The sequence below is a fragment of the Folsomia candida genome, unplaced genomic scaffold (genome assembly GCF_002217175.1).
Source record: "Folsomia candida strain VU population unplaced genomic scaffold, ASM221717v1 Fcan01_Sc001, whole genome shotgun sequence".
Classification (NCBI taxonomy): Eukaryota; Metazoa; Arthropoda; class Collembola; order Entomobryomorpha; family Isotomidae; genus Folsomia; species Folsomia candida.
Window position 1 is genome coordinate 24,678,166 of NW_019091193.1, and position 27,625 is coordinate 24,705,790.

The 27,625-nt window shown below is 42.6% G+C and overlaps 3 protein-coding genes across 3 annotated transcripts; 1 reads left to right on the top strand and 2 right to left on the bottom strand.

The window, feature by feature from the left end:
* Positions 1-137: 137 nt before the first annotated feature.
* On the bottom strand, positions 138-2,252 carry LOC110845137 (ammonium transporter 1). Its single transcript, XM_035844719.1, has 6 exons — positions 1,929-2,252; positions 1,643-1,836; positions 1,493-1,582; positions 1,027-1,419; positions 799-936; positions 138-459 (listed from the first exon to the last, which is right to left on the bottom strand). Exons 1-6 carry the CDS (start codon positions 2,250-2,252, stop codon positions 138-140), a joined length of 1,461 nt encoding a protein of 486 aa, XP_035700612.1.
* Positions 2,253-3,029: 777 nt separating this feature from the next.
* Positions 3,030-6,118, top strand: LOC118434063. Its single transcript, XM_035846793.1, has 8 exons — positions 3,030-3,259; positions 3,335-4,001; positions 4,058-4,167; positions 4,271-4,441; positions 4,506-4,738; positions 4,808-5,019; positions 5,098-5,357; positions 5,416-6,118. The coding sequence occupies exons 2-8, from the start codon at positions 3,684-3,686 to the stop codon at positions 5,657-5,659; spliced, it is 1,548 nt and encodes a 515-aa protein (XP_035702686.1). The 5' UTR covers positions 3,030-3,259; positions 3,335-3,683; the 3' UTR covers positions 5,660-6,118.
* A 7,351-nt stretch (positions 6,119-13,469) lies between these two features.
* Positions 13,470-27,110, bottom strand: LOC110845148 (protein Wnt-10b). Its single transcript, XM_022091515.2, has 6 exons — positions 26,441-27,110; positions 24,443-25,120; positions 24,292-24,353; positions 19,275-19,443; positions 18,874-19,069; positions 13,470-15,449 (listed from the first exon to the last, which is right to left on the bottom strand). The coding sequence occupies exons 1-6, from the start codon at positions 26,542-26,544 to the stop codon at positions 14,949-14,951; spliced, it is 1,710 nt and encodes a 569-aa protein (XP_021947207.2). The 5' UTR covers positions 26,545-27,110; the 3' UTR covers positions 13,470-14,948.
* Between the last annotated feature and the right edge of the window lie 515 nt (positions 27,111-27,625).

Sequence of the window (27,625 nt, forward strand, 5' to 3'; positions counted from 1 at the left end):
ATATTTGCATCAGTTATGGGATGGGTGGTGGGATGACATCCTTTCTTTTGCACGGAGTACGGAGTGGGCAATATCTTGGGTATTAGACCAGTGCTTATGAAAGCTACATAGTAGCTACATGTTATATTTGTGGTTAGCTATGGGATTTTAGTTTCACATCTCGAGTCGAGATTCTCGACACATTCATTCATGAAATTCAATGAAGGAATACAAGTCACATACTGAGTCACTTTTATTATTTGTAACGTCACCAGCAGCCTACAAATGATGGGAGGATTCAGTAAACTTGACACTCCGGGGCTGGGTCGCTCCCTCGCAGTGATGAGCTTGTTGCAATTGGGCCTCGTAGTCGAACTGTCGCCCAGGCTCATATTTGTTGGCGTTGCTGACATATGGGTTGCCACCTTTTCCAAATTCCAGTGCTGGAGGAAAAGGCCGGAGATTAGTGGGCTGCCAAACCTCATGACCTGTTTTGCGATCCTCTGATGAGGTCCACTCGTAACATCGTTCCCCATGCTCAGCCAAGTCTGGGCCCACCCTTTCTGCCCCCTCCGACATGCGCACCCTCATCCCAGGAATAATGTTGATGAGCAGGAGGAGCAATAATGTCATGACAAAGCTCCAACAAAACCCTGCAACAGTATCCGCCAACTGTTTCCACTGCATAAAATAATTATTTCTGTGGACATGATCCAATTTCCAGCATGCTTTATATTTCTGTATGTTGTACTTACGCACTGATCCCAGTTTCCATCGAGCCCCCCTCCGTCCGGTGCTCCTAACCTCTTCTCTGCAAACACACCCGTCATGAGATTCCCCACAATCCCACCCACTCCATGATTCCCAAAGACTTCCAGGGCATCGTCGCAGCAGAATTTCTGCACCAGCCGCACCGCAACGTGACACACCGTCGCTCCAACGACACCAAACAGCAAACTAAATATTCCAAGCAGAGAGTTAGACAAAAATGTTGCTTATTACGTTTGAAATTTCAACGATCCATTGAGGAATTAGATTCTCACTGACCTGGAGGCTGGGCTGACAAAACCTGCAGCTGGAGTGATCGCCACGAGCCCTGCCACGGCCCCTGAACAAAGGCCAAGTCCCGAGTAGGTGCGCGTACGACAATAGCTGAGCAGCAGCCCAGTCACGGCCCCCGCACAGGCCGACAGGTGAGTGGCCAGGGTGGCTGCGACCGCTTGGCTGGAAGCTGACAGGGCCGAACCTCCATTGAACCCAAACCAACCCACCCACAGCAGAGTTGTCCCCAGAAGGACATGGCTCATGCTATGCGGGATGGGGTGACCCTTCTGGTTGCGTTTCCCAAGCACGAGAGCATATGCAAGAGCAGCCGCCCCGCTGGAAATGTGAACAGGCGTCCCTCCAGCAAAGTCAAGGCCTCCGAGAACGGCGCCCCAACTTTATAATGCCAAAAGACAAAATTAGTTGCTAGTAATTATGCACTGCTTTGTTAATAAGGTGTTCGAGATACCCGTGTGGGTTCCAGGCCCAATACGCGAGAGGATCGTAAATCAGCGTGGTCCAAAGCGGGATGAAGATCGTGGCTGGGAGGAAGCGGAATCTTGAAATTTTTGAAATCTTTAATCAGTAACAAAAGTATTGGAGAAATAGTAATTCGAACCTCTCCGCAGCCGCTCCAAAAATGAGTGCTGGCGTAATGGCTGCAAACATGGCTTGATAGAGGACAAAGAGCTGGCCGGGCAAATGCGGAGCAACGGGGGCCGGGTGCACTCCGAATAGAAAAAGGTGATCAAAATTCCCGATGAACGCGGACCCCCCAGCACTGAACGTTAGGGAGTAGCCAATCAGAAACCACTGCAACCACGAAAGATTATCATTTGTTACATGTTTCACCTCAATACCGTTTGCGACCATTTGTCACTTTATGCCTTCACGACCTTCCTCACCTGCAGTGAGACGAGGGCGACTGACCAAAACGAGATGAGAATAAGTGACAAAGCACTCATCGCGCGGGTGAGACCGGAATAGAAAAATCCTACTCCAGGGATCATGAGGAGCACGAGAGCACTGGAGACGAGGACAAAGGTCACGTCGCCCTGTTCAAACAACTCGTCCTCGTCACCACCCCCCGTCGTGGTTGATGCTTCGGTGCTAGTCGTGCGAATCATCCAATGAGGACTCTCCCAGATAACCGATTTTGACCCTTGGGGCCCCACTACACGTTTGGGGGGAGTTTGTGCCACTCCGAAAATAGGCGTCCATCCCGACATCATGCTGCCAAGTCTGTGTTCCTGGTAATCAGCAAAATAGCTGGTTTCAAAGCAACCTATGGCACCGAGTTTAGTGACCTCATGCATAAAGCGATCCGTGCGTGACCGACTTTGTAAATACGTGCATAGTTTCACCATCGTGAACATCAGTCTCGTGTGATCAGTAGAACGAGGAAATTACTGCAAAATTGTGCCAGTCGTTAATTTTAACCACTTTCACTCTCATTTCAGCCTTTCATCTTTGGTCCACATTTTTCACCTTCCAGTCCTCCTCGGCGACAACTTACAATAGGGACAAATTTGAGTACATATGTAATTTACGTATCTGCGGCGCACAGACAGAAGAACCCTGTTGCACATGGAACATGTCCCGTCGAAATTGGTTCGAGTCGAAGTTATTGACTTCATTACAGGATTGGTTGTTTGACTAGTGCGGGCCAGCCGTCTGTCCAAATAGAACTAATTGACCTGCCACGTCCCTACTCACCTGTCTCTCTCCCAGTTGTCACCTCATTAATTTAGATGGAAAGCACACTTCATAATGTCGCTTACACTCGAGAATTGCACCACCGTCCACTCTCAGAATGTGCACGTTACATGTGTATGCATTATCTATGCAAGAATCTATATATGACAAATACAAAGATGGCACAAATTGGCAAATATTTCCCTCAGGAGTCTCTTGGCTGAATAACAACATTATGTCACCTTCAAACTATTGAGCTAATTCCAATGATGTATGTTCCTAGATTGAAGAGGAACCACGTACACATGCATTCTAATTCAACCTTTGCCTCTGAATGTAGGTGCTTATCATAATCTGTTCATAATGATGAACAGCATTTCGGGGGGAGTGGTCCTGTTGGTTGGGCTGAATCTGGCCACCGTGGTGAACCCCAGCCATCAGCAGAATGGTGAGTGGACAGTGGAGAGCCGACAATATATCTTCAAACTACTCCGGAGCATCCATCCGTGTGACATGGACCTCATCTTCGTGGCGCCAGAAGGTTAATACTCGTTCCCAGAAAAACCAAACGTTTTTATAGCAATTTATGCCGTGACCTTCTGCTTGCGCATTTCAGACTTGGGTCCAGAGGGCTGTCCCTGCTACCTGAGGACGTTCGGCATTGCTTTCGTCTCTAGTCGCACCTTCCTCAACTTCAATCTCTCCTACTTATTCGATCACCACCGACGTTCGAGATGCGTCGCAGTCCTCCCTCATCATACAGACGAGGGCCACCAAAACTTTCACCAGATTGTGAACAAGGCAAGTAAAACTTTTTTTGAGAAATGTGGGTTGTTCTAAAACAAGGCAAGTCTACATAGGTGAATGATGAGCTCAGCCAGGCTCAACAACAGAGCAGAAATAATGCAGTGCTGAAACTGACGCTGCTTTTCATCTACCCAATCCTGCTGGCGAAAAAGGACACGATGGACCAGCGAATGCGTTTGGAGACTCTTTTTCGTGACACCACAAGCTTTCTCATCAACTCGGACGTGTACATAATTTTTGCGAGCGGTGGTGGTGGGGGAAACCACGTGGTCAAGGCCTCTGTTTGGGAAACTTACTCCATCAAGAAGTTCCACTTTTTCCGGAGCCTCCCCCTCCCACGCTCCTTCCAGGCACAGGTCGGTCAAATTCATGGCGACGGGGACGAGGTCAAGTTCTTCCACTACTACGACGACCTGGGGAACAAGGTCGTACGACGGAGTGATTTCATGGGAATCACGATGGTGGCTTCCGCTAAGGTGTAATAATTCAGTAACAATAAGCCTCATATAACGTAACTTGGCGAAACGTGTAGGAGGACAATAGCGGGTGGGCCATCGTGAGGCGAGTGAATGGTAAGCTTTTGCTGGTTGGAGGCACTTCAGCCGTGTGGTACTGGGACCTCGCCACCATGTTCAACTTTTCGTAAGTACATTATGATGCATAATACGTGCATTGTCTGGTAACTGAAACCCGTTGTCGGTGCAACGATGTGCTAACTACTATCTTAAACTTATTGGGCGATTAGGCTGGAAATCATATACGGCGATAGCATCATTACTCTTCGGAACAATAGTTTAGCTGGGAAAACCCTGGAGCAGCTGAACAGAGGGGAAGCCGACCTGACCCTGATGACCGCCTTGGTCGTCGACTTTCGAGCAAAAAGTCTGACCTTTCTCCAGCCCTTCTATTCCACGCTGTAAAAAAGAATCTCCAAAACTCCGTATATTAATTCTTGTCTAAAGTTTGAACCTTTTCCCCAGAATTTACGTTTTCTTCAGTCAACCATCGGCCAATTCCATCCGGAATATTGTCACTGCTCCGTTCAATCTCTGGTTGTGGGTCACCATTATCTCGACCTGGGTTGTTCTTATTCTCACCGTTAAACTAGGACAGTGGTTCCACGCCAGCTCCACCCATGGTGCGGATGGCCAAAAGGATGCCGATTTCGCAGCCACGATCGGCCTTTGGGCGATTGCGGCGAATTGTCAAAAATGTAAGTTACACTAATTTACACAAGCGGGACCCATGTTTACTAGTTGTGACAAAGAATTTTACTGAACAGCTTGGAATGCCGTGCCTGGCTCGTGGGCGTTAAAGCTGATTTTTATCTGCGGGTCTTTGTGTGGCGTGATGGTGTTTGGAGCCTACTCGGCCGCCATCGTGTCCACCCTTGCCGTTCACTCCATTCCTGTCGAAAGTTTCGTGGATCTCATCAACTTTAAGTTTGCATTCACGGTTCACAACAGGAGTGAACCCTTCCAGCTCATCCTCAAGGTTTGTCGCTTCCCAAACTGCAGAATAAGTGCCAAACAGTGTATGAATCAATTTTTGCTTGATTTTTTCTACATCCAGCACCTCATTCAGTTGTGGGGGCTGAAGCAGGAAGTGCTCCGGGTTGAGACGGAGGCGGAAATAAGTCACCTTCTGGAAGCCCAAAAACCGAAAGCCTTTCTCTCCTACCAGGACCTTTTCTATCAGACTGCAATCAGTCTGGGCTACAGCGAGCAGTTTGTGTGCAACGTCCTGTCCAAGGTCCAGGTCTCCGACTTTCGCTACAAGAATGCCATGTTTCTCAAAAAGGGGTCCGAGTACACGGAAATCCTTAATCACAAGTCAGTATTAATCAAGGTTGAGTATTATGAGAAAATTGTCTTCTTTGTGAGTACGTAGGGTTTTGGTAATTCGTGAACGTGGATTCAACTTCCGCTACATCCGGCACTACGAGCACGGCAATCTGTTTGCCTGCGCCACAGACCGAGAAAAGACGAAGGACTTGGAGCCGCTCAGTTTCTACGACGCCTTTACCGCTTTCCTCGTCGTCTTCATCGGCTACGTGGTGTCACTAGTTCTCCTGCTCCTGGAGCGCCTGCATGTACTGTCGACACTTGGTGCCTCTCGAGACCAGGGAGGATAATGTGGAGGAAAGAGGTGCAGCGTTTCGTGGCAAGGACTCGAGCAAAAAATGACGCGCGTTCTTCGTGGCAAGAAAAACTCTGAGTTTATTACGAATTTGTTTTCACAATAAATTTTACAGATTTAAGATTTTTAGACACCTCATTTACAGATAAGTAGTTCCGGATCACCTGATGCTAATTTATTCTTTCTCCTTCACCATGTCACCTCATGTTTCCCATGTTGGAAGCCATAATTGTGGCGTCTTGGCCCGGAGGAATGTGATACGACGTGATCTCTTCCCCCCTCTGCGTGTATTGGACACTAGCTGGCTGCATGTGACCCATCGGACCTGCTCCCGTACTCATGTTCGCCACCACGTTGACATTGGACTCCTCCACGGCTGCGGCTGGTTGTAGATCGATCCCCACCATGTTTGCTGCTCCTGGAGGAAATGTCATCGTGGTCACGACCTCTTCTCCGCCTCCCTGTTCCCCAGATTGTCCTCCTGCAAAGGCCATCTCGGAGTTCATGGTTTGCGAGTATGCTCCGGGTGGAGGAGACCCCAGAGTTCGTGCAAAGGCGGCGGGTCCACCTGCGACGATAATGTTACGAGAATAGTCCGCATTTGGAGACTTATTTGACCCAGCGCGGGATTGGTGAGAGCCATGAGAGCCGTGTGGGGACCCAGTGTTGGGAGAGGTACGAGTCGTGGGAGAGTTGGAGTGATGCGTTGTGGGGGAATTCGGGCTCTGTGTCGCGGAAGGGTAGTGGTCTGGAGAGGGGGCTTTAGACGGAGAGCCTGGCTCATCCTCTTGGTCCACAAACTCGAGGATGGTCTCCTCCTCCTTGTGCTTCGAGGATCCGGACTTGGTCGAGGTATCGTTGCTCTGTTTCTTCTTCTTCTTTTTCTTCTTCTCGCCCATCATTTGGTTTTGGAAGAATGGAGGAAACATGCCTCCCATTCCCATGGGTGGGAACATTGGAGGCGGAGGAGGAGGTGGAGGATTTGTAGAACACATTGGGATGCACATGGGAATAATGGAATTTCCGCAGGGATTGTTCATGAAGGGACTCATGCAAGGATTTGGGTTGCATGCCATCGGGTTGCAGAAGTTGAACGGGTTGCACGGATTACACGGATTACATGGGTTGCAAGGGTTGCAGGGATTGAAGCCGTTTGAATTTTGATTTCCATTGAAATTTCCAGAAGAATTGGAATTGGGTTGATTGCAGAAATTGGCATTATTATTGTTGCAGGGGTTGAAACAAGGGTTGCAAGGGTTGAAGCATGGGTTACACGGATCGCATGAATTTGGCATTACGACAGGCTGAATTACAGGTTGAACTACAACTTCCGGTTCTTTGGCTTCTTTTTCCTCCTGAAAGATTTCAAACTCTTGGACCGCGGGTGGGCATGGGCGTTGACGTCGACGCTGGCGTTGTGGTTTATCCTTCGTCTGCTGTGGCGGACGCTGATGATAAATCACTTCCGGAGGTCTTGGTAACACCTCCTGCGGAATGAACATTCGTCGTGTCGAGTCGAAATAATAAACACCCGTTGTGCGTGGCAAAATCTTGTCACAAGATTCTGCAGCTGATGAAGTACTTTCACGTCTTTGAGCCCTGAAAATTGAAATATCTAGATTCATCAAACTGTATGTACGTATTTCGGTATAAATATATATCTGCCGTATACTTTTTATTGAACACGTTGCAACTTTCCTCCATATTTAGTTCTCTTCTATTGCTTGCCCTTGGGGCTTCAAACGGCCAGATCGGACCCTTTTCGAAGTTGTTCATTTTAACTTCATTTTCCTCAAACGTGAATCGTTGGCGTCGGCTGTATTTCACGGGATTTTGTTTCGCCGAGGACTTGTTATCTCGACCTGGGCACTCGCACGGAACATATTCAGGGGCCCCACAACAGTTGCAGACGGAGCAGCAGCAGTACGCATCCCCTTCGTTGTTCGATTGACTTCCGCCTGGGACAAAGTAGCAGAGCTCTTCTTGGACATCCACGTTTCGCAGCCGTTCTGCTGGCATCCGTCCGTGTGCCCTCTCCCGACCGCTGTCTATGAATTGTGGGGGGACAAGACTGCCGGTGTAGCGTGGTTTCAGGGGTGCGAAATCCCTGCGTGGTTGCGATTCTCGGCATGGAGCTCTGTCCTCATTGCAAAGATCTCCGTTCCCATTTGCGAATCGTGCCAGTTTGCCACTCGACGGTTCGGGAGTGCAGCTTGAGGGAGAAAAACTTGGAGGAGGAAGTAAACTGCATCCGGAATACTGGTTGTTGCAGCAGGGACCAAGATTAGTCGGGCCGTAGTTGAACGAGGGTGGAGTGCAACTCAGACGACTGTAAAATGAGGGACATGGGTTGAACGCCATGATAATTTCAACACGAAAATTTGCAGCTGTACGTGAATTTTGATTTTGATTTAGGCCGAATTAATATTAACGTTGTTATAATTCATAATTTTGAAATTAAAAAAAACTAATCGAATCGGTGGAGAAATATTTTGTGAGTTGCATTTAAACAAATGGAGGCAGACTTTTGGTCTTGGAAACAGATTAAACGTTTGGATGTCATTGAGTTTTTCTCGAAAATCTAAAATAAAGGTTGATTCTGAGATGAAATCGAAAGGGACTGATCAAAAGGTATGATCTTGCAAATTTTTAGTCACTTGTGTAACTAACAACTAACCCCATGTGACATTTAAATAAGTTTTATCCAAACCCAATCTGAATAACATACGATTCGACAAGTTGAGTGAAATTGGCCCAAAGTACATAAATGTATAATATTGTGTATAGCCTTAATAAAGCTTATTGATCAATATTATTTGACACTTTATCATTCTATATATGGGGCACCGCCCATAGAAACGATGTCAGTTAATCGTGCTTATTGATTCAGTCTTGCGAATCTATCTTTGCAAGTCAAAGCAATGCAAAAAGAAGAATAAACTTTTGGACAAAAAACCCAGTAACAATTGTTTTGACCTGCTAATCATGCACATGAAGTTCTTGAACTTGAAATGGAATTCCATGACTTAGAGTCAGCAATACTTCACATACGTAAATCGTATAAATATGCACGCATGTACAATAGTGGCCAAGTTGTCTGGATGTTCAGACTGCCCATGATGCAATTAAGCTTCAATGAAAGGAATCTAGTTTCCCATTATTGCAGAGCATCTCGTTCAGATTAACTCGTCGTCGTGCAAGTTGGGTGAGTTGCCTTGATTGATATGAAACCCTATCCTCCTTATCTCCCATATCTGACGAGATTGTGGTTAAAACTAAGTGGACTCGATTTGAGATTGAATCTAAGACACTGGGCAAGGATGTGATGCTGTACTAAATATTGTTGCATATCCAGTAAGAGTTTCACCTTTGCCATTGTCGACTTATGCACCCTGAATTTTGTGGCATGGCGAATACTTTGGCCCGTAATTTAGTGTCAACCTAAGAGCATAAATCACCAGAATGGGAAACATGAGATAAAATATTGCGTTTTCCGATTGACAGACAGTCGTTTCAGTGGTCAGCTTTCTAATTGCTTTTATGCTTCATTAAGTTAGCTATGGGCACATCAAGCAGTATATGTGGCACGATACTGCCGGGTATCTCGATAGGGTGACAAAACATAGTTATCTTACCAACCGTGGTGCAGGCTGCCCTGCACTCCATAATTAATTCGAGTGTAATTCTCAGTCAGTCACCTACAATTCGCCTATATTTTTTGTACACTCGACTTTCTTATCATTCAACAATTAACCAATTGACCAATTATTTTCATTATACGTAAGTTGTCAGCAACAATCTTTGCCAATTTTTGTTGTCGCTCATTCATATATACTGAATAACGAAGGGGTAATCTCTAATTAAGAAATCTTATCAGTTAATTAGCAACTTTAAAGGGAAGAAATTGCCAATTATAAAATAATCCAAGTTGTTTGGGGGCTTCAATCTGTTTCCCCTCGCCTTGCAAATTCAGAATATGACCTTGTTGACATCAAGAAAGAAATTGGAAACTAGATTAATTTATGTCTCCTGCAGCAAAGTAGGAATTCATTCACCACAAAGTCAACATGTCTTTCAGCCATGTCGTCATTTGTTTTTGGTCGATTGTTTCAGCAACGATCCGTTCATCTGCAACAGCCGCTTTTCTAGTCTATTACATATTACGCTCATATGCGCGACTTGAGTGCCACTGAAATTTGGTATGCTTTGTCTTCATTAGATGCTCTCTCTACGCATAAAAGTGCATACCCCTCTGCACCTACCAATAAGAACTACCACCGGTGTACCACCATCATCCCCACTGGTGATCAGCTATTAAATTACGTAATGAAATTCTTTGTTGGGAGTCGAGTGTTTTTATTCCAAATTAAAGTCATGCCAAGCAGTTCGACGGTATGTGCGGTGCTTAATGGAACGTAATGAGAATCAGGAATCATTTCATTCTTGTCTTAATTATTCATGCACGTAGGATACTGTCATGTCGGATAAATGCAAAGATGTTGGTGGCTGATGGTGCTCATGACACGGATTTAATGCAATATTTACTCAAGACTTTAAATTGTTTCTCTCTCTGCGATGATGAGTTGGTTGGTGGCGTGGTTTCATAAAGGAAAATTCCATTATGTGACTGTGTCGTCCTGCTGGAGGAGTTAATTCCTTCCCCCACCACTTTTTTTTATGAAATGCACTCGAGTTCGGTGACTACTTACATGGACAGAAAAAGCGACCAGATTGCATTACAAAACAACTCATTCGACTTAATTACAAGCCGGTGGCGTTTTATGAAAAATTCGTGTCGGTGACAATTAGCGTGCAATATCGGTGGTTCCAGATGCCTGGGGCAAAATGAAATTTCCGACTGTTTTGAATAATTACTATTATACTGAATTGTGTAGAAATCGTTAGAATTATAATAGTCTTTATCGATGGTAAAAGCCCGATGTGAACAGAAAAAAATGAATAGGCGACCTGCAGTTTACGTTTTTGTGGCGAAATTCGATCTACACAGATCAGATCGTGGGCGCTGTGGCCACCAATAATGGGAAACCACAGGCTGTGGTTGTTTCACACGCAAGACTTGAATAATTCCCACAACAATAAGCTGAATGTGTAATTTTGACCACTGAATCTCAAATGAGCACACGATCAAGGGTACAGATCATGAATCTATCTCCGAGGTTGAACAATTGCAGAGGGTGAAAGTCGACGCTCTGCGCGTTGGGCAGTATTTTATTTAGAAGAATAATGACGAAATGTTCTCATTCATGCTTGAGTTTAATCGGGGATTACAGAGCAATCCTTCACGGAGGTTCTGGATTACAATCTGATAACTGACGAAAAACTCTTGTGTTTAATAGATTTGAAGGGGAAATTTGAGACTTGACGACGTCGGTCATTAGTAGTACGGGATCAATCCATCCACTTTAATTCTATAAATAATTTACTTTACCAAAAGGTCATCTACATGCCGCGTACATATATACATATGTACATACTTGTGTGTATGTACATATGTATACTGAACCAAAGCACTATTCGTATACACAACTACGTAGAAATACACGTAAAACATGAGATAAAACCTTGCTTTTAGCGAAACCAATCTCTGCAAATTAGATGAAATGTTGATTTGAAGGCTTTCACATTTGTGTTATGTGCAGATCGTGGATTCAAACCAAACCCTGGAATTTTTAATTGGTTCGGTTCACAACAAATCCTTGCATATTTTTTGTAAATTAACCAGCAGCCAACAAACCGGTTGAACGAAAAGGTTCTTTTCATTCACACATATTTATTAAATAAGCCGCAATTTTACCAGCAAAACAACATTGGGCCTGATACGGCATGAAGTGTACATGAATCTGCCTTCATCAAATTAAATGCCATTAATAAAAGGAGCAAGGAGCATGAATGCCACCAAAGACGGATTGACTGGGTGGAAAGGAGCCGATGGAGCTCGGAAGGATGTGCACTATGTTATTAGCTTATTATTCAACACCACCATCACAAACAACTAATAATCAACATCCAACAATGGATTTTTCCAGACATTAGGCGTGATTCACATGCAGTCATTGTTAGTTTATAGCATTTATTTAGCCATGCAACTCCGGGTTGGTGAAGCGAGTAATTTATTTTTTATTCGAACCACAAAGACCTCCACACACCAAGCATGGAAAAATTATATCCTCCTCCTCGGGTGGAAATGAAGTCGTCTTTTCATCCGGTGAATATGAATCAGTCATTTAAGAAGATATTATCGCTGCCTGGAAAACATATCCACTTCTCGTCCATCGATGCAAGAAAGGGTTTGTGGATAGAGGAATTGGGTGCACAATCAATTCGATAGTGAAAACTGGTCGAGGCTAATTTCACGGAAAATTGTGGTCTTTCTTCGCCACTGAATAGTTTGAAAGTGGGTGGGCGAATGTTGGTTTAATGGTTTCATTTCATTAGGGTTTTGGAACATGGAAGCGTGTAATTAATCCATTCAACGCTCATGCTGCCGGTGTTTGTATGTCATTACAAATATGTAGCATTCACAATATGTATATGCATGATATCCAACTGGATAAGACTCCATGATTGACATGCTCTAACTAAAAATAATAATTCGAGTTAAATCAATAAAGGAAAACGACTTATTTGTAGTAAAATTGTTATTTCCCACAATTAATGTCAAATTAATGTGAACACTCACTAGGGATACCCTTTCTATGATAGTTGAAAAATGAGTTCTAATTTAACTTTTTGCATATACCATGATATGTTTTGATTGCAAAGTGCAAAAATTTTTCTGCAAAACCAATTTGCCAATTTTTTAATAGCCTTCAAAGTTGGCGAAAGTGGGGGTGGAATAGGCGGAGTGGGAGCGTGTGGAGATGGGGGCGGTCGTGCCCCCTACTATACACTAAGCACCTGTGACGGTCATTATGATCTATGTGACGTAAGGAAATCCATCAGTAACTTATGTTTGATAAATTTAGTAACTTATGTTTACCTGAAATTTAATTAAATGTAAGAAAATTGTAATAATTTAAATAATTGATTGATTGATGCTTTAAAAAAAAAAGAAAATTTAGTTAAATGAATGAAAAAAATTGATGCATGTTGATGGCATTGTGCGAAGTGGGAAGATCAGTTTGCCCAGTTTGCGCACCAAATACTTAAATCCTGTTGTTATTTTAGTCATCAGCTCTTTCTCTTTTGTTAAAAATTCTCTGAAAATTGTTCAATTAAGTAATCATATTAGCAATTACCACTCTAAATATGTCGAAAATCATTAAAGTGTGCGAATTATTACTAGAATTAGTAAAACTAAAATATGACACCGCTGGAGTACCTATAATTGACAGTGGTTTAAATCTAAACGACTTAGCAAGTGAAGGACTGATTTTAATCGAAAATTTACTTAATTTTTCAACCAGTACATTTGAAACGCTCGATTCATTGGAAATTGCCAGTGACGATGAAAATTGACATTTACGGTGACAGTGCTGCTCAAACCAACACAACTTCCGAAGAATCGTCATCGGAGGAATGGGATTGAAAGTATCGAACGCAATAATTATAATCTCGAGGAAATGATAAAGATAATGGGGGCACGTACGCCCCCATCTCCACACGCTCCCACTCCGCCTATTCCATCCACACTTTCGCCAACTTTGAAGGCTATTAAAAAATTGGCAAATTGGTTTTGCAGAAAAATTTTTGCACTTTGCAATCAAAACATATCATGGTGCATGCAAAAAGTTAAATTAGAACTCATTTTTCGACTATCATAGAAAAGGTATCCCTAGTCAGACTAATTTTCAAAATCATTTTGATTTATTTCAAATGCCACGCATTATAAACTTGACACGTTAATGTGAATCTCTATATTGTGTAGGTATTGGTAATTTCATTGCATAATATGCTAAATACGTACGAGGAATATGGCTCAACTTATCTTACAACGAGTAATACTGCTTTGCAAGGATGATTCCGGCGATAAAAATAACATGGAACAGACACAATTAATCATTAAAAAGTTAAAAATATGGTTATTACCAAAAATGGAATGGCTCAATGTTACGAATACAAAAAAACAAATAAGAGTTTCAGCAAATATGTCGTCGTTTGTGTATGCAAACACGTTACCGGTAAGTAAGAAAGCTGGGCTGAAATTGTTAGGATTATGATAAAAATATATTCACTGAATGAAAATTTGATCTGTATGTAAATATGTATCATCGGAATGCGGGGCCAAGAAAATTGGACAACTAAGTACTTAATACAACTATGTATTTAAATATGATTGCTGATCCTATGTCTAATGACTGTTTTCTACAATGGTTGAGACATGAATGTTAGTTTAATAGACGTATTTCTAGACAAAACTGCAATTCTACGAGGGTTTTTTATTATCTTTAAGCTGTGAGAATTTTTAAATGTCGAGTAAAAAAGGGAAGAAATCCAAACCTATCTATGTAGATATTTATTAGTCGAAACGAGTGTCTCACATTTAATAATCTTTTGCATGGATCTGATCCAGATGTAGAAGTGAAGATCCTCAATAGTATTTTAGTAAGTAATCTCTCATTTGTATAATCTCGTCCAGCTTACGTAATACATGTGCACAAGAGATGAATCATGTTAAGGGTGACGTCTGGGAAAGATGACGAGGGTGACAGGATGAGTGTCAATTAGCAACATGTCACCTCTCAAATACTGATAATAAATCTGCTGGGATGCATCGATCTGAAATATGTAACACGATGACGACCACTAGCTTCTCTCTTCGTCATCGTATCGTTAAACTGTCAACTTTTGAAATGTGTCCTTCCCCATCGTCTTCAGTTGCAAGCAATTATTTAGAGCGAGCAGGTGAGTGCTAATTATTCATATTCATCCTGTACAACAATTATGTACCTCTTCCATGTGAGATTTTTTTACAACGCGCAATAAAAAATGTTTGCCCACATGATGACGATGGCGAATGAATGACTGATTTCCTATACATTGATGTAATCTACAAAAAAGTGGAATGCATATATAAATTTAATCTATGGAACACAGCAGAGTTAAGTATCTATCTACTACGTGATATGCAAATGTACACAACACACCGAGTTCCTCAGTGTATGATCTACTACTAATTACAATGCCTAAAAGTCTATCTGTATAGATTACGTACATCAGTTCAGGAAATGACAATAAACAAAAGTAATTTCAGGAGGAGATGCCAACCACAAAGGTCATAAAATAAAATAAATATGTCAGAGCCTAAAATATCGCGTCGCCCTCTATTTACAAACGGTTATGTACTCGTCGACAGTGCAGTTTTTGCAGGTAACTTCGCAACACCAAATGAATTGGCACTGACACCTCGTCGTGTAGACTTGGCGGATGGTGTTGTATCCTCGCCCACAGCAGAGGGTACTGCAACTCCCCATTTCTCGTCCCCCCGTCCGATTGCACACACGCCCCGTCGTCCCCGGAATGGAGTGGTCACTGTTGGACTCGCAGTAGGTCGGACTCCTCTCGTAGTACCAAAGGTCAATGTTCCCACTATTCCGCTTGGTCCGATCGCGACGCTTCCTCCGCTGCTTCTTCAGCTTTTGTATCCTGTTCAGAGGTCGGTTCCCCAGTTCGGACTGGTCAATCATCACCGCTCGGCGAAACTTGTTCTTCAATACGGTCCCAACCTGACGAAATTCGGGAGCTGAACGCCAACAAGTTCGCAATTCGCAACTTCCCGACAGGCCATGACATTTACAGCGGACCTCCATGTTCGTGGAAACGGCCTGAAATGATCAAAGACATTCAGAATTTATGTATGAAAACAACAATTACACATGTATTTGCCATTTTCAAGCTTTATTGCTAGAGAATCATCTGCATAAATGTAGTTTAAGCAGATGCATAGGAGCATACTCTTTTATTCCGTAAATGCAAAGCTTGCAACGGCACAAATTGTATGTATGTCGGAAGAAGGGGTTCATCAACCCAGTTAATTAAAGCATTATCTCATTTCACAACACATGGATTCTCAAGGAAGGGATTATTCTTATTGAAATCTCGACCAACACCTCTGGTTGGGAGGCGTCGTAATGAGAGAGTCCTGAGAAAATGAATGACAGGCCGGCGAAAGTTAAGTAGAGGGTGTATATCAACTTTGAAAACTCAATTAACATTTTATTGCCAGAGTGGAGATGAATCTGCTCATCTCCGCTGCTTCCTTGCCTGCCATGCATGTCGGTATTTCCAATCTTTGAGTGTTTAAGGTGAAGTTTTTAAACAACTCAATTTAGCCCACCGCACACGAAAACAATGGGCCGACACTGGAAGACGAAGGGGCTGCTCATCCAGCATCAGTTGCATATGAAAGAAAACAATCGTTGGAGATGATGGAGAGTCGGATCACCCACGATGCGAGGTGAGAAAGCGACGTAAACGGTAGGTACTGGGCGGCGCAGACCTCACTCATCCCACCACCACCACTTCCTCGAACCTCCAACTTTAGACCCACTCACAGCCGAGAGGTGTAATAATTGCACCTAATCGACTCACACTCTGACCTGGACCAAATACATCAATCGCAACACAGGCAATCCCAATTTCGTCATGCATAAGGCCACCACAGCATGTCACCCACGCCACATGTACATGAGTCCTATTTTGTGATCTGGTCCACGTACAATCGAGAGTAAGCAGATGACGTGGGTACCTTTGAATTATTGTACGAGGAGATTTTGTAGAATAGCGAGCAGCAAGAAGACCACAGGCAGCAGGCGCTCTTTGGTTTGTGGGGTAGTTTAAAATAATACAAATTTAATCCATCTAATGACTAATAGTCTTATAATGACAGAGTACGGAAACTCCAGGAATTACGACTTGAGTGAGGTTATGGTTCACACAAACCAAACTAAAAAAGAATGAGATGGACATGGATGCCTCAATTTTTCATGTGCCGAGAAGGAGAACAAGAGTGAAATTAAAATGGGGGATGACTATGATTATTATGGTGATGATGATGTTATTGTAGAAGATCGCTTGGTACATATCTCAAAAGTAGATCAAACTCCGTCACCATCTTCTTGACACAAAACTAATTAAAGTTCTCAAATTTATGAAGCCAGTGACACCGCTGGACATTTCGAGTGACCATGACCGTGACGTAATCGGGATTATGGGAAGTAAATTGAAGATTACAGGGAGGTAGTCGGGCTGATGGAGTCATTTGTGGTCGAATTATCGCAGACCCCACCGAGAGCTTGAGAGGGCGAAACTGATTCACGAGCATAAACAATTCTACTTGGTGTCAGGAGAATTTATCACGATATGGCCTTTGGCAGCCTCATCCATTAGCGTCCAAAATAAGTGCATGTAATGTCCTCGTTCCCATCGTCTGCATTTTTAATTTCTTAAAACGTCATTTTAATTTGTTGCATTTTTGACTATGCTCTTATTTTTTAGTGCTTAAAACCCTGAAATTATAGTCCTTTTGGATACCCACCCCGCAATAAAAGCCTACTCCGAGTCCAATGAGGATCTTTGCATAACAAAAATAAAAGCTTGGGGCGGCCAAATTTCAAGTTATTTGAGGTCCAAGTAAGTACATACATATGTCGAGTTATGTGCGTTTCGGAGGAGAGTGGAATAATTTTGGGGCGTTTGGAGGACCGGGATGATGAAGGTGTCAAGAGAACGAATGGTGTGAAAGTATGTACAATGCAGCAGTCTCTAAATCTCGGGAGTGATTATTAGCCGAGAATGAGGAGTAATAATAATGGAGCTAAATGGAGGTTCTGAAATAGGAAATGATAATTTCGAGCATGAATGGGATGCGGGAGGAGACGTGCTTAAACTCACATTCTATTGTATTAAAGAAACTAATGTGCATTATACTCCGAGTCGTCCTCCCATTGTTGGAGGCGCATAATATCCATTCAGGACGAGAGACTATTAATATTTCGAGAAATTTGGTCCAGAGCGCCAGAGGTCTGTGGTAGGTAACTGCCCACCAGGAGAGATAAACTCATTACTTTTCATGTTCAAATTATTAGCTAAAGGGCAAGAGGTGCCAAGCGGTAGAGTTTTATCTTCGCTGGAGCCCATCCATCCCTCATCCTCCTCGCAAGATGATAAATACGTAAATGTAAGGATTTAGAATAAAGCACATTGCAAACACTTCCTTAAACACAACAAACTCACAATAAAATCACAGGCTGAGGATGAGTTGGTTTCCTAAAACAATGGCAATTTAATTAATATTCCTATTTTTCTACACTTTCAACATTTCTTTGTTATTGTGCCTGCCACATTTCCAGAAAGCGAATGCAAAACAATGATCATTTTTTAATATGCAAGATTTCGTATAATCATTTATCAAAGTGTAAAACATACAAAATATTATTTTACTCGTAGAGATCAACTAATTTGCATACACTCATTACTTTCAATATGAGCAGTTGAACGTGCAAGGAATCGTTTTATTTAAATGAAGCCTGAATCGTGACTTATGCTGATGATCCCATCGCCCTGTGGTCTCGGCCATTCAATTTTTAAATGAAATCAAAATCCATATCTCAAAAACTGCATCGTATCCTCCGCCCGAATAGGTTTCCTCGATACGTCTCCATTTACGACGAGCTCGGGTCGAGAAGCAAACGGTTCAAGCGAAGCCATATGCAGGAATTTGTTCACATATTAATCAAATTTTAATACATTTTTGAAGATGAGCAAAGTAAGATTGCATGACTAATATGGAATCCGTGATAATACGGTTAGAATCGAGCATAATGTATGAAGGATGACGATGTATGGTCCAGCCAGCTCTCCATAATAAACGTGATAGTCTGCCAAATTAGCACCTTTTCTCCATATTTCACCCACTCGTCCACAATAAACGAAATTAGTAGAATGTATTTGTTGTAAATTGAGACATTAAAGTCTCAAGGAGCATAAATCAAACTATTCTCATTTGTTACAAGACTTGTAGGCTTATTTACAATAGATTCGAACCTCCATCCGCGAATCCAGCTATGCAACGCAGTTACTTGAACTTAAATTTGTTAATTTAATCTCCAAGTTTGGTTGATATTATGTGAAGGGATAATCCGAAGCGTGAAATTGTGAACTGCACGAAACGTACATAAGCAGCTCCGCCTCATAAATTCTCTCAGCTTTGTCAAGTATATTCAGTAATAAGTACATAAGTCCACTCACCGTTCTTCCAACCCTGTTATTGTGGAGATTGATTCTTGATGGCAAGTCCGTCGATCGTTCCCTTGCGTCCAGGAAGAGTTTGGCGAACTTGACGCCGTAATCCATGTTGTGAGAACAGCCAGACCATTTCCAGGAGGAGATGCTGTTCCTGCCTCCACCTCCTCCTCCCATCCAGCGCTTCAAACTTGACTCGTTGCTAAAATCACGAACCATCGATTCAGTCAATACCAAAAAAATGAGTTCATATCACATGATTATCTCAAATGCCTCAGTAATTGAGACGTTTGACCACATCATCATCGGATCATGTGGATTTCAGTAGTGCAAGTGATCTCTACTCGTCAGATTGTACAACACATGAGCAGAAGAGATGTTTGATTATTGGTGTTGAGCAAACTGACCTTTCGTCAAACGCGTAGTCGGCGTCCTTTGAGGGGATGAAATTGACTTGGTCATCATACTGGAAGCCACAACCACAACTGAGCAAATTGCCCTGACTGCACGCCTTGGCCACAGAATATGCCACGCCGGCTGCGGAAATGGCATGACCAAATGAGACCTCCCGATAACCTGAAATCCACCAAACAAATTCTCACGTTAAGTAAAGAAGCTGCACAACAAAGCATTTATTTTATTGCTGTCCATTAGGAGTACAATAAATGTGCAAATAATTTGCGGGTCATCAATGGTTCAAGTGGAAAACAAGCGTGACCCGTCTTCAATCAGTCATTATTGACTGGTTTATGCAAATGTGCCAAAGTTTGGTGAGAAGCACTCTTGATGCCATTATGACCGGTTCACTGCAAGCGACAATTTCAGCATTCAGTGACCTATCGGAACAAACGAGAGTGGGTGCAGAAGCAACTCATTTTCATTGCATCGATACAACACAAAATAATCACTGGTTTTTGATCAGGATTAGATTTTTACTTATCTAAATACTTCTTATGATTTCGAGTTTAATACGTCGGGAGCAGAATGCATGGAGTAACACTCACATAAGTGAAATACATATGCACACATCTCAATATGGTCAGTATAATTCTGCCGTGTATGTAATCAGTTAATTTCGTGTCGGCTTTTCCGCTTATTAAATCGTTGATGTTGATTTCATCGTTGGAGGTGGCATGATTTGGTAATTAGGGTTTATGAAGTTCTAAATTAAAAGTACCCCACAGCCCTGTGGCCAGCCCTACCTCGTTCAGCCTTCCCTCATGAAATTTCGAGTACTCACCCAGACTGTAAAACTCCCCATTTCGACCATCATCACTCCATCACCAGTTTCCTCAGACTGCAGTATAAACGTTCGTTTAGTGAAATTGCGGAGGCAGCAGACGCACCAAAATTCCTCAATAATCAGAAAGAAACAATTTCCTTTTCTCCCAGAGTAGTTTTCTTAAAAAAGTTTACAGACAATTTGTGGTAAATAATAAGAGGAGATTGCCTAATTTGGAAAATTTGTTAAAAGGGATGCTCCCCTTGTCGGAGAGGAGCACCACACGTTCGTGGCGTAATTCAGAGAGTACATGCCGTCCTTTGAGGGATGCTGATTGTTATTAAATGAGATGTGAACCAAAAACTTGTGAGCTCTTTGATTGAAGTGCCGCAGAGCCCAGCCCACACCGTCGATCTTCGTATTCTTCCATGTAAAATATGCCAGCAGCGAATTAAACGAAGAAAAGCATCACTTCATTTCGCGACACTTGTTTTTCTTCCATGTTCCTCCACGCACCAGTAATTCCGCAGATTCGCTTCAGAACTTTCATCAGGAGCAACAAGCAAATGTATAAATCGGCCAGCTCATCGTGTCGACTCTCCTCTCAATTATTTGTGCATTTTTACAGAGACACTTCTTGATTACCTCGTGAATGGTAGTAACGGCGTGAGCAGAGACAATAAAACATGCCAAGTTTGTATAAACATCGCCTCACATAAATTTACCCAATGGCAATAAAAATCTTTAAACAAGTTTCAACAACTCAATCCTCGGCACAAAACCTTTTCTACCAGCGCCACAATAACCTAGAAAACAAACATTGTTGTGAAATAACTGCTGCTAATTGCCGAGAATTTGTTGTGAACTGATTAAGCCATCATTTTCATTAGTGGAGGAGCAAGAGGCCTAATTATTTGGCAATTTAACCGGCTTCCACCCTTACAACACGTATTAACCAACCCTTCATCTGGCAATAAGGGAACGGATGATGATTGTTTAACAGCCCCGTTGCTGCTGGCCTTTGATACATGCATACGCAAGAAGGGAGAGAGAAAACTGAGACCCAAATTTTCTATAATAATGCTACACAAAGAAAACCAATATCAGTTTCATTTCGGAGACCGGGAATATTCATTCGAACCTTAATTGATCCAACATGAATAAAAAATAATCATTTCCCGAAATTCTATTGAATCCAAAAGAAGCCGAGAGTGGCACAAGATGACTTTTAATTTAAAAATTATGCTCCCATTCAGAGGACACACAATGATTCGGCATACAATTTGTGACTATTCCCAACCGAGGGACTAGTGCAACTACTCCCGGCAGCATTATTGACAACTCCATCCAATCCAGAGATATTAATATTGAATGAGTTTCTGTGTGGCTTCATCCATCAAATTGGTTCAAGACTTCAAAGCCACGGAAAAAAGCCTTTCGTTCTACCTCCGACGTTTCCTGTCCAAAAAACACTTCTTCCTACTTCCGATTGTCACTAAAATCTCTCCTCCCTCCTTCCATTCTTCCCCCAAAATCTGCATACCTCTACAAACACTACTGGCTCGTAAACATAGTAAACAAGCAGTATTTCAATGAAACGAATTGCGAGATTTTGATGGGTATCGATCATTTTCTGTTCAATTTGAACGAAAATTATACATGTCAGTTTTGGGGCGAAGTGGAACGTTTTTGTCAAAATTTCCTTCTCTTGACGACGTATGTATAATAATAGAATTTCTACGTATGTTAAGGTGATGCCATGACGTATGTTCGTATGAATAAGTAAGACGTTCAGATGACAATTGCAGAATGGGAACAGCAGGCACGTGAATTTACAAAAGAGCTGATGACAGAAAAGCAAGTCCGAGTCAGCAGCATCAAGGAATCATTTGACAAAGAGATGCAAGGCCACCTTTCGAGTAAGTAACCCCCATTTTCACACCTCACCAGCAGCAGCAGCTTGTTCCACAATGCGACAACTATTTATTCTCGTCGTCGTATATATTACATGGCCGGATTTCTGAGCTGACGGGTGGGAGTTGGTTGTAATTGGGAATGTAAAGTCAAGGTGTAAATCATCATCTCGGGCAACAATCAACAAGGTGACCTGGGCCAAAAGCTGAGTTGTGTGAACGCTGTGCAAATGATTAACAGCTTTTCTTACATGTTGCTCTCAGCGAGAAAGAAAAATGAGCTACAATCCTTCAATTCGCTCCGCTCTGGTGGGTCAAACCAAAAACCGAAGGGTCCGGGACCACCTTTGATCATTTCACCTAAACCTCCACCATGCTCTCCTCGGCCGTTAATGCATAATTATTCTTGTAATAATAATCACAATAACTGCTCCACACATGAGCAAAACACTGCTTCTGAAATCCAGACTTCCCCCAAGACAAAAGTGCACGGCAAAATAATTTCCTTTGCAACTTGAGCATCAACTTTACGGACAGCAATAAACATAAAAATGCTAAAGAACAAAAGAATAAAATCTTAAAAATCTCACATTGCCTGGCATTGCACATAATATGTATGTACGTTCGTTCGTAATACGATGATTGTGTGACTGCTGCTGTTTGGTCGGGTTTTTTGCTGATTATTGTGAGACAGAGATTTGAAGATGAGAAAAGTCAGGATTTTATCGACGGCAACTTTATACATGCTTTTGCTGCGAGTAAGGTTCACTAAAAGCAGTGATAGCGGTTAAGCGGTGGCCGTATGGAGAGAGAGACGAGTAAGATTTTTATTCCTCGAGAGATTACTTTGGGACATGAAACGGCGTGGAATTCTTTCTCGCGAGGCAAGAAGACCAGGATCAGGAACTGGTTGGTTACTCTTCTTGGTTGATCAAATATTAAAGTTAAACTGTGATATGCAAATAATATGTAAATATTTTACATGTATCACATCAACTCTGTCCAGCAGCAGGGATTCAAAGACTCTTCACCACGAGAGGAGCATTTACTTAAGCAGGATTAGTAATAATAATGTTACTGCACGCATGACATATTCACTCGCAATTAACTTGGAATAATTTTTTTTCTGGCAAGAATTTTATGCTCATAAGTTTCTCGTAATAATTGAGTGATTTATGACAATTGACGTATTGATTCTACGGGTCAGTTTGTCCAGATTTTGAGATAATTGACTCTCTTCTCGGGGTCTCTTTCCGCCGTTTTGCGGTTTCCTTTACAGGGGGCGAGAGTCAGTAGGTAGCAGTTGCACGATTGCTGCCTGGGACAACAACCACCAAAAAGTTGGGGAAATGTATGTCTCGTTCAATATTGGTCGCTGCTCTGGTTGCATATCGTTAACAATAATAAACAGCAGGTTATCCATGTTCATTTAACACCCTTTGTAACTGTCGTGTCGAACAATGCCAAAATAAATTCCAAATTAGCCACGGTTGCACAAACCAATTTGGACCCTCGTGAATTGGTATTTACAGCCGACCGTAAGAGCCACGTACAAATGTATATGCAACGCGGATGGGAACGAAATTCGTTAATTTATTACGTATCATTGTCCTTCCTAACACACCGCAGCAGCAGCAGCCGTGATTTTGGATTACGAAATGCGCCATGTCAGAGCCAGATTTAGAGACTAATTTGATGTCTTTATTTCATGTTTTACTTATGAAAGCATCATGTTGAATTAGCTGTTTTCCTTTGTGCCCACTCTGCCATCAGCCAAATTACGCATTTCGTTTCCTCCACCAGCACTGCAAATATTGCTCCATCCACACTGCACGGGGACACACAGCCGTCAGCAATAATTGCTCACTTTGACAATTTTAATGCTAATCAACTCGAATCAAGAGTTGGATCAAAATGCGAACCAGCTAATAAACAATCTCTCCCAGAGGACTCGTGCTTTTCGAGTCTCCTCAACTAATATTTCAGCCTTGTTTTGCATTTTGAAGCCAGGCTTCTGATTACAGAAACAGGGAGACCGAGATCAAAGAGAAATTCTAAGCTGGTACACACGACCATGTCAACATCCACCCTTTTCATCATCCAATCAATCTCGAAAGGATAAAAGTGTATGCATGCTTTTTACTCTCACAATGCTCGAGTTCAGTTAAATAATGAGACCGAAAATCCAGTCGAATAAGCAAATTGAAACTTCACTCGCAATTTTTGATGGTAAATGTGCACATTTAAAAGCATCAACCTTTTGCATCTTGAATAACTTCTTCTTGTTACCTTTCTTGAAGAGGACGGTGCTATGGGGGTTGAGTCTTCCTTGCAGAGATGAGCAATTCCACCTGTTTTTAGCACGTTATTAAGTAAATATTAGTCTCATTAATTCATAAAGGCTTGACTAATAAGTTGCTATTAATAACCCTTAAACTACCTGTTTTTCGACATTTGGAAAGCACACTCGTCCACTGCTAGTGACAATCCTTGCAGTGCGACTTTGGTTGCGTCAGGGTTTTTGAAACAAAGTTCCATCTGTTCCCTTGTCAGTCCAGGAATTGTTCTGCAAACTGCTGCAGCCTCGTCCCAAACGGAACGGTCTGGGTCCAGTCTCAGAATGCTGTTGACACTGGCGGATCGAGAGGGGTACGTCTTTTTTCTCTGCTTCTTACTGTTCCCACTATGCACACTCGGGGGGAATACGTTCCTCCTCCCGTTATCCCCACCACCACCACCGTTCGACTGTTGGGAGGGGGTTGGGAGAAACTGGTTCTGAACACCAGCATCCAGCAGTTTGTTGCTCATGGTGTTATCGAGGTGGGCCGCGATTGCTGGGAAGGACGACGGGGGGAAGGAGGACAGTTTCGACTCAATCGTCGAAGTCCCCCTTCGCACCATGGGGTAACCAATTGGGGACTCATTTTCTGATCGGAGGAAAAAGTTGGGCTGCAGGTCATGACCCGGCGCCTTTCGAGAGTTGAAAGTGTACTGTGGCTGCGGGTTGTAGTAGAGCCGATCTCTTAGCGCATTTCGGCCACTGTTCATGGGAACAATCACGTGCCCCCCACCACCACCACCACTGTTGTTGGGGTTGAAGTTTTCAGACTGTTGTTGACTGCAAAAATTGAAATATTTTTCCATCAACTCAGGAAACATGAGATTTTTCAGGAGTTTTTAAGAATGTATAATAGAACAACATAGTGGAAATTAATCCTCACAGATTTATGTTTGGTGAAATACATATCCCAGAGTTTATTACTTTGCGTGAGTTCTCTAGAAAATTCTTGCAATTTGGTCACAACTAACCAGCTTATCATCAGGCATGCATCATCACCCTTCTCCAATCGGTGTGCATCATCTGCGGAGATTACGTATGTACGAACATGTGAAGTTACAAGGATGAGATTTTCACCACCAAGTGCCTAAGTTGCCCTTGTTTGAGTTTGAGCTTAGGCAATATTTTGTAGCATTTTCTTTTGCACGTGAATGGAAACCATATTTCACTCAATGCAAAGCCAACAATGAGGATGAATGAGGAAAAAGTGTCCCCGCTGAGTTTATGAGTTTCGGAGGACTACTTATGGTCGATTACGGTCACCTTTTTAGGATTATTACGTTGTTAAGTGAATGAGTAATGGAACTCTGGTTTTAATAAGAATACATAATCATGCACTCAATGCTCTCATATTTGCAATAATGGAGTGGCTCGACACCGACAAAATTTGGTGACAAAATGTCTGATTTGTTGTAACGTGCATTTGTCTGGCACACAAAGTCTGACAACGTTTTTATCTTTTGTGTTTGTTAATATTTTGTCGAATGCACTCATTTGTTTACATGCAACCTATTTAAAAACTCTGTTCTCCTCATCTTGACGGGTGAGCAAGCAGTCTACTGCTTCAGGTGGATGTCGAAAGTATGCACGAGCACCAGTCCCTTATTCGTGCTCATCAAAAGAAAAAGCAAATATTGACTCGGCTCAACAAATTTTTTCCGTCTTTCTTCGTGTAACACGTGGAGTGGGAACTGATCTCACGATGCACTTAAAATACTTTGAAGAATTTGTCGTCGTTGTCGATTTCTGGTGACATTTAAACAAAACACGATGATGAGCGAGAGATGACGACAAAGTAGTAGTTCAAATACCACGTAAGACTCTTATTAGTTATGACACATGACTTTGCAAAATGGTGCTGCGAAAAATCAACAGGAAATCCTGAAATGATCCTCCAAAGCAAACATGACCAAATCATCCTCAATTGTTTTATGGCAGAAAGATATGTACGACGTGTACTCGTGGAAGAAGACGGTTTACGAGATGCGAGTCATATTAAAAGTACAAGTTTATCTGTATTGCTCAAATTCAATATTTACACTCCAGTTCTTCTCATAGTTTCAAAATGGGCAAAAAATTGAGACGCTCTTGTGTGCGTACCTTCGTCTGGCGAGGCCCATGGTTATCCATAGGGCGAGGATTACGAAGAGATGATGAGTCCACTTGAGATGATTCCTTCCCAACGGCAGTCTTGATTTTCTCATATTTTCTCCTTCCTTCCTCGGTCAGAAGAACCCACACTTTCCCTGAAATTCCACCTCTAATTCTTGACCAGATATCGACTTTCTCTCACCCTCGCAGTCCACGTTCATAATGCCAGCCGATTTCTATCAGCTCTCGTCTCAACGTGCACACACCACAGCTTTCATCTAAAATCTAATGTAATCTTAAATAGTCCACTCTCCTCGACCAGCAACAATGCAGACTTACATCCTGGATTGTTCAGGATAAGAAATGAATCACTATTTGCTCTCAAGATTCACTCAACACTGCCGGGGCAACGTGACATTTGAACTATTTCCGACTTTTCCGAGCACTTGTAGCTGTGGAACGCTATGAAAAAGGCTGTATGTTCCCGTTGTCTTTCCAAATGTCTTTTCGATACTTGGCGTTCATCAAGTGGTTTGGCACATAGAGCGAGACTTTGGGCACACACTGATTGTTGGATTGAGTGACAAAGGCCGTGTGAGATTTCGGTGATATAAAGTGAGATGGGGATGAGCAGTTGTGCTACAATGTGGCGGAGATGACGATATGTTGAGAGAAGTGAAAATAGATTAGGACGAGCGACGAGGTATAAGCAGGGAAGGATCCGTACCGCAAAAGACGAGGGGGCCGGCCCTAAATTTGCTCGGAGGTGGAGTCTCTCGCGTTCAATTGAATCTCAAATCTCAGCAGTTCTCATTACATTGCATCGCATGAGGATGAAGGTATTTGGATGTGATCTGCTCCTCGTGCAGGTGGGTCCTCACCTCCATCGACGCTATGCACGCTGAGGTGGAGGCAACTCTTCTCATCATTATCGCAATTCTCAAGGAGCAGCTATTAGCAGTGATTGCTGTATTTACGCCAACGCTGGGGAAAAGTATCTCACGGGCCCATTACAAAATAACTTCTTATGCAAATAGCTATTTTGTAATTTGCCGTGTAGAAAACGAAGGCAGTACTTTATATTTCATCTCTGATAATCGCTGTTGAATAAAACTTGTGCAAATCAGGAAACAATGAAATACTTGCTTATTCGCAGTATTGTTTGCATAACCAAGTTTATAATCCTAATGATGA

Coding starts and splice junctions, on each gene's coding strand:
- LOC110845148 (XM_022091515.2), bottom strand. CDS start 26,544: ATGAGAAAATCAAGACTGCCGTTGGGAAGGAATCATCTCAAGTGGACT. Junction 25,121..26,440: donor ATGGGCCTCGCCAGACGAAG/GTACGCACACAA, acceptor CAATTTTTGCAG/TCAACAACAGTCTGAAAACT. Junction 19,444..24,291: donor CACCGTCCTCTTCAAGAAAG/GTAACAAGAAGA, acceptor GGTGGATTTCAG/GTTATCGGGAGGTCTCATTT.
- LOC118434063 (XM_035846793.1), top strand. CDS start 3,684: ATGGACCAGCGAATGCGTTTGGAGACTCTTTTTCGTGACACCACAAGC. Junction 4,739..4,807: donor TGCGGCGAATTGTCAAAAAT/GTAAGTTACACT, acceptor TTTACTGAACAG/CTTGGAATGCCGTGCCTGGC. Junction 5,020..5,097: donor CCTTCCAGCTCATCCTCAAG/GTTTGTCGCTTC, acceptor TTCTACATCCAG/CACCTCATTCAGTTGTGGGG.
- LOC110845137 (XM_035844719.1), bottom strand. CDS start 2,252: ATGTCGGGATGGACGCCTATTTTCGGAGTGGCACAAACTCCCCCCAAA. Junction 1,420..1,492: donor TGGGCCTGGAACCCACACGG/GTATCTCGAACA, acceptor GGCATTATAAAG/TTGGGGCGCCGTTCTCGGAG. Junction 937..1,026: donor TTTGTCAGCCCAGCCTCCAG/GTCAGTGAGAAT, acceptor TGGAATATTTAG/TTTGCTGTTTGGTGTCGTTG.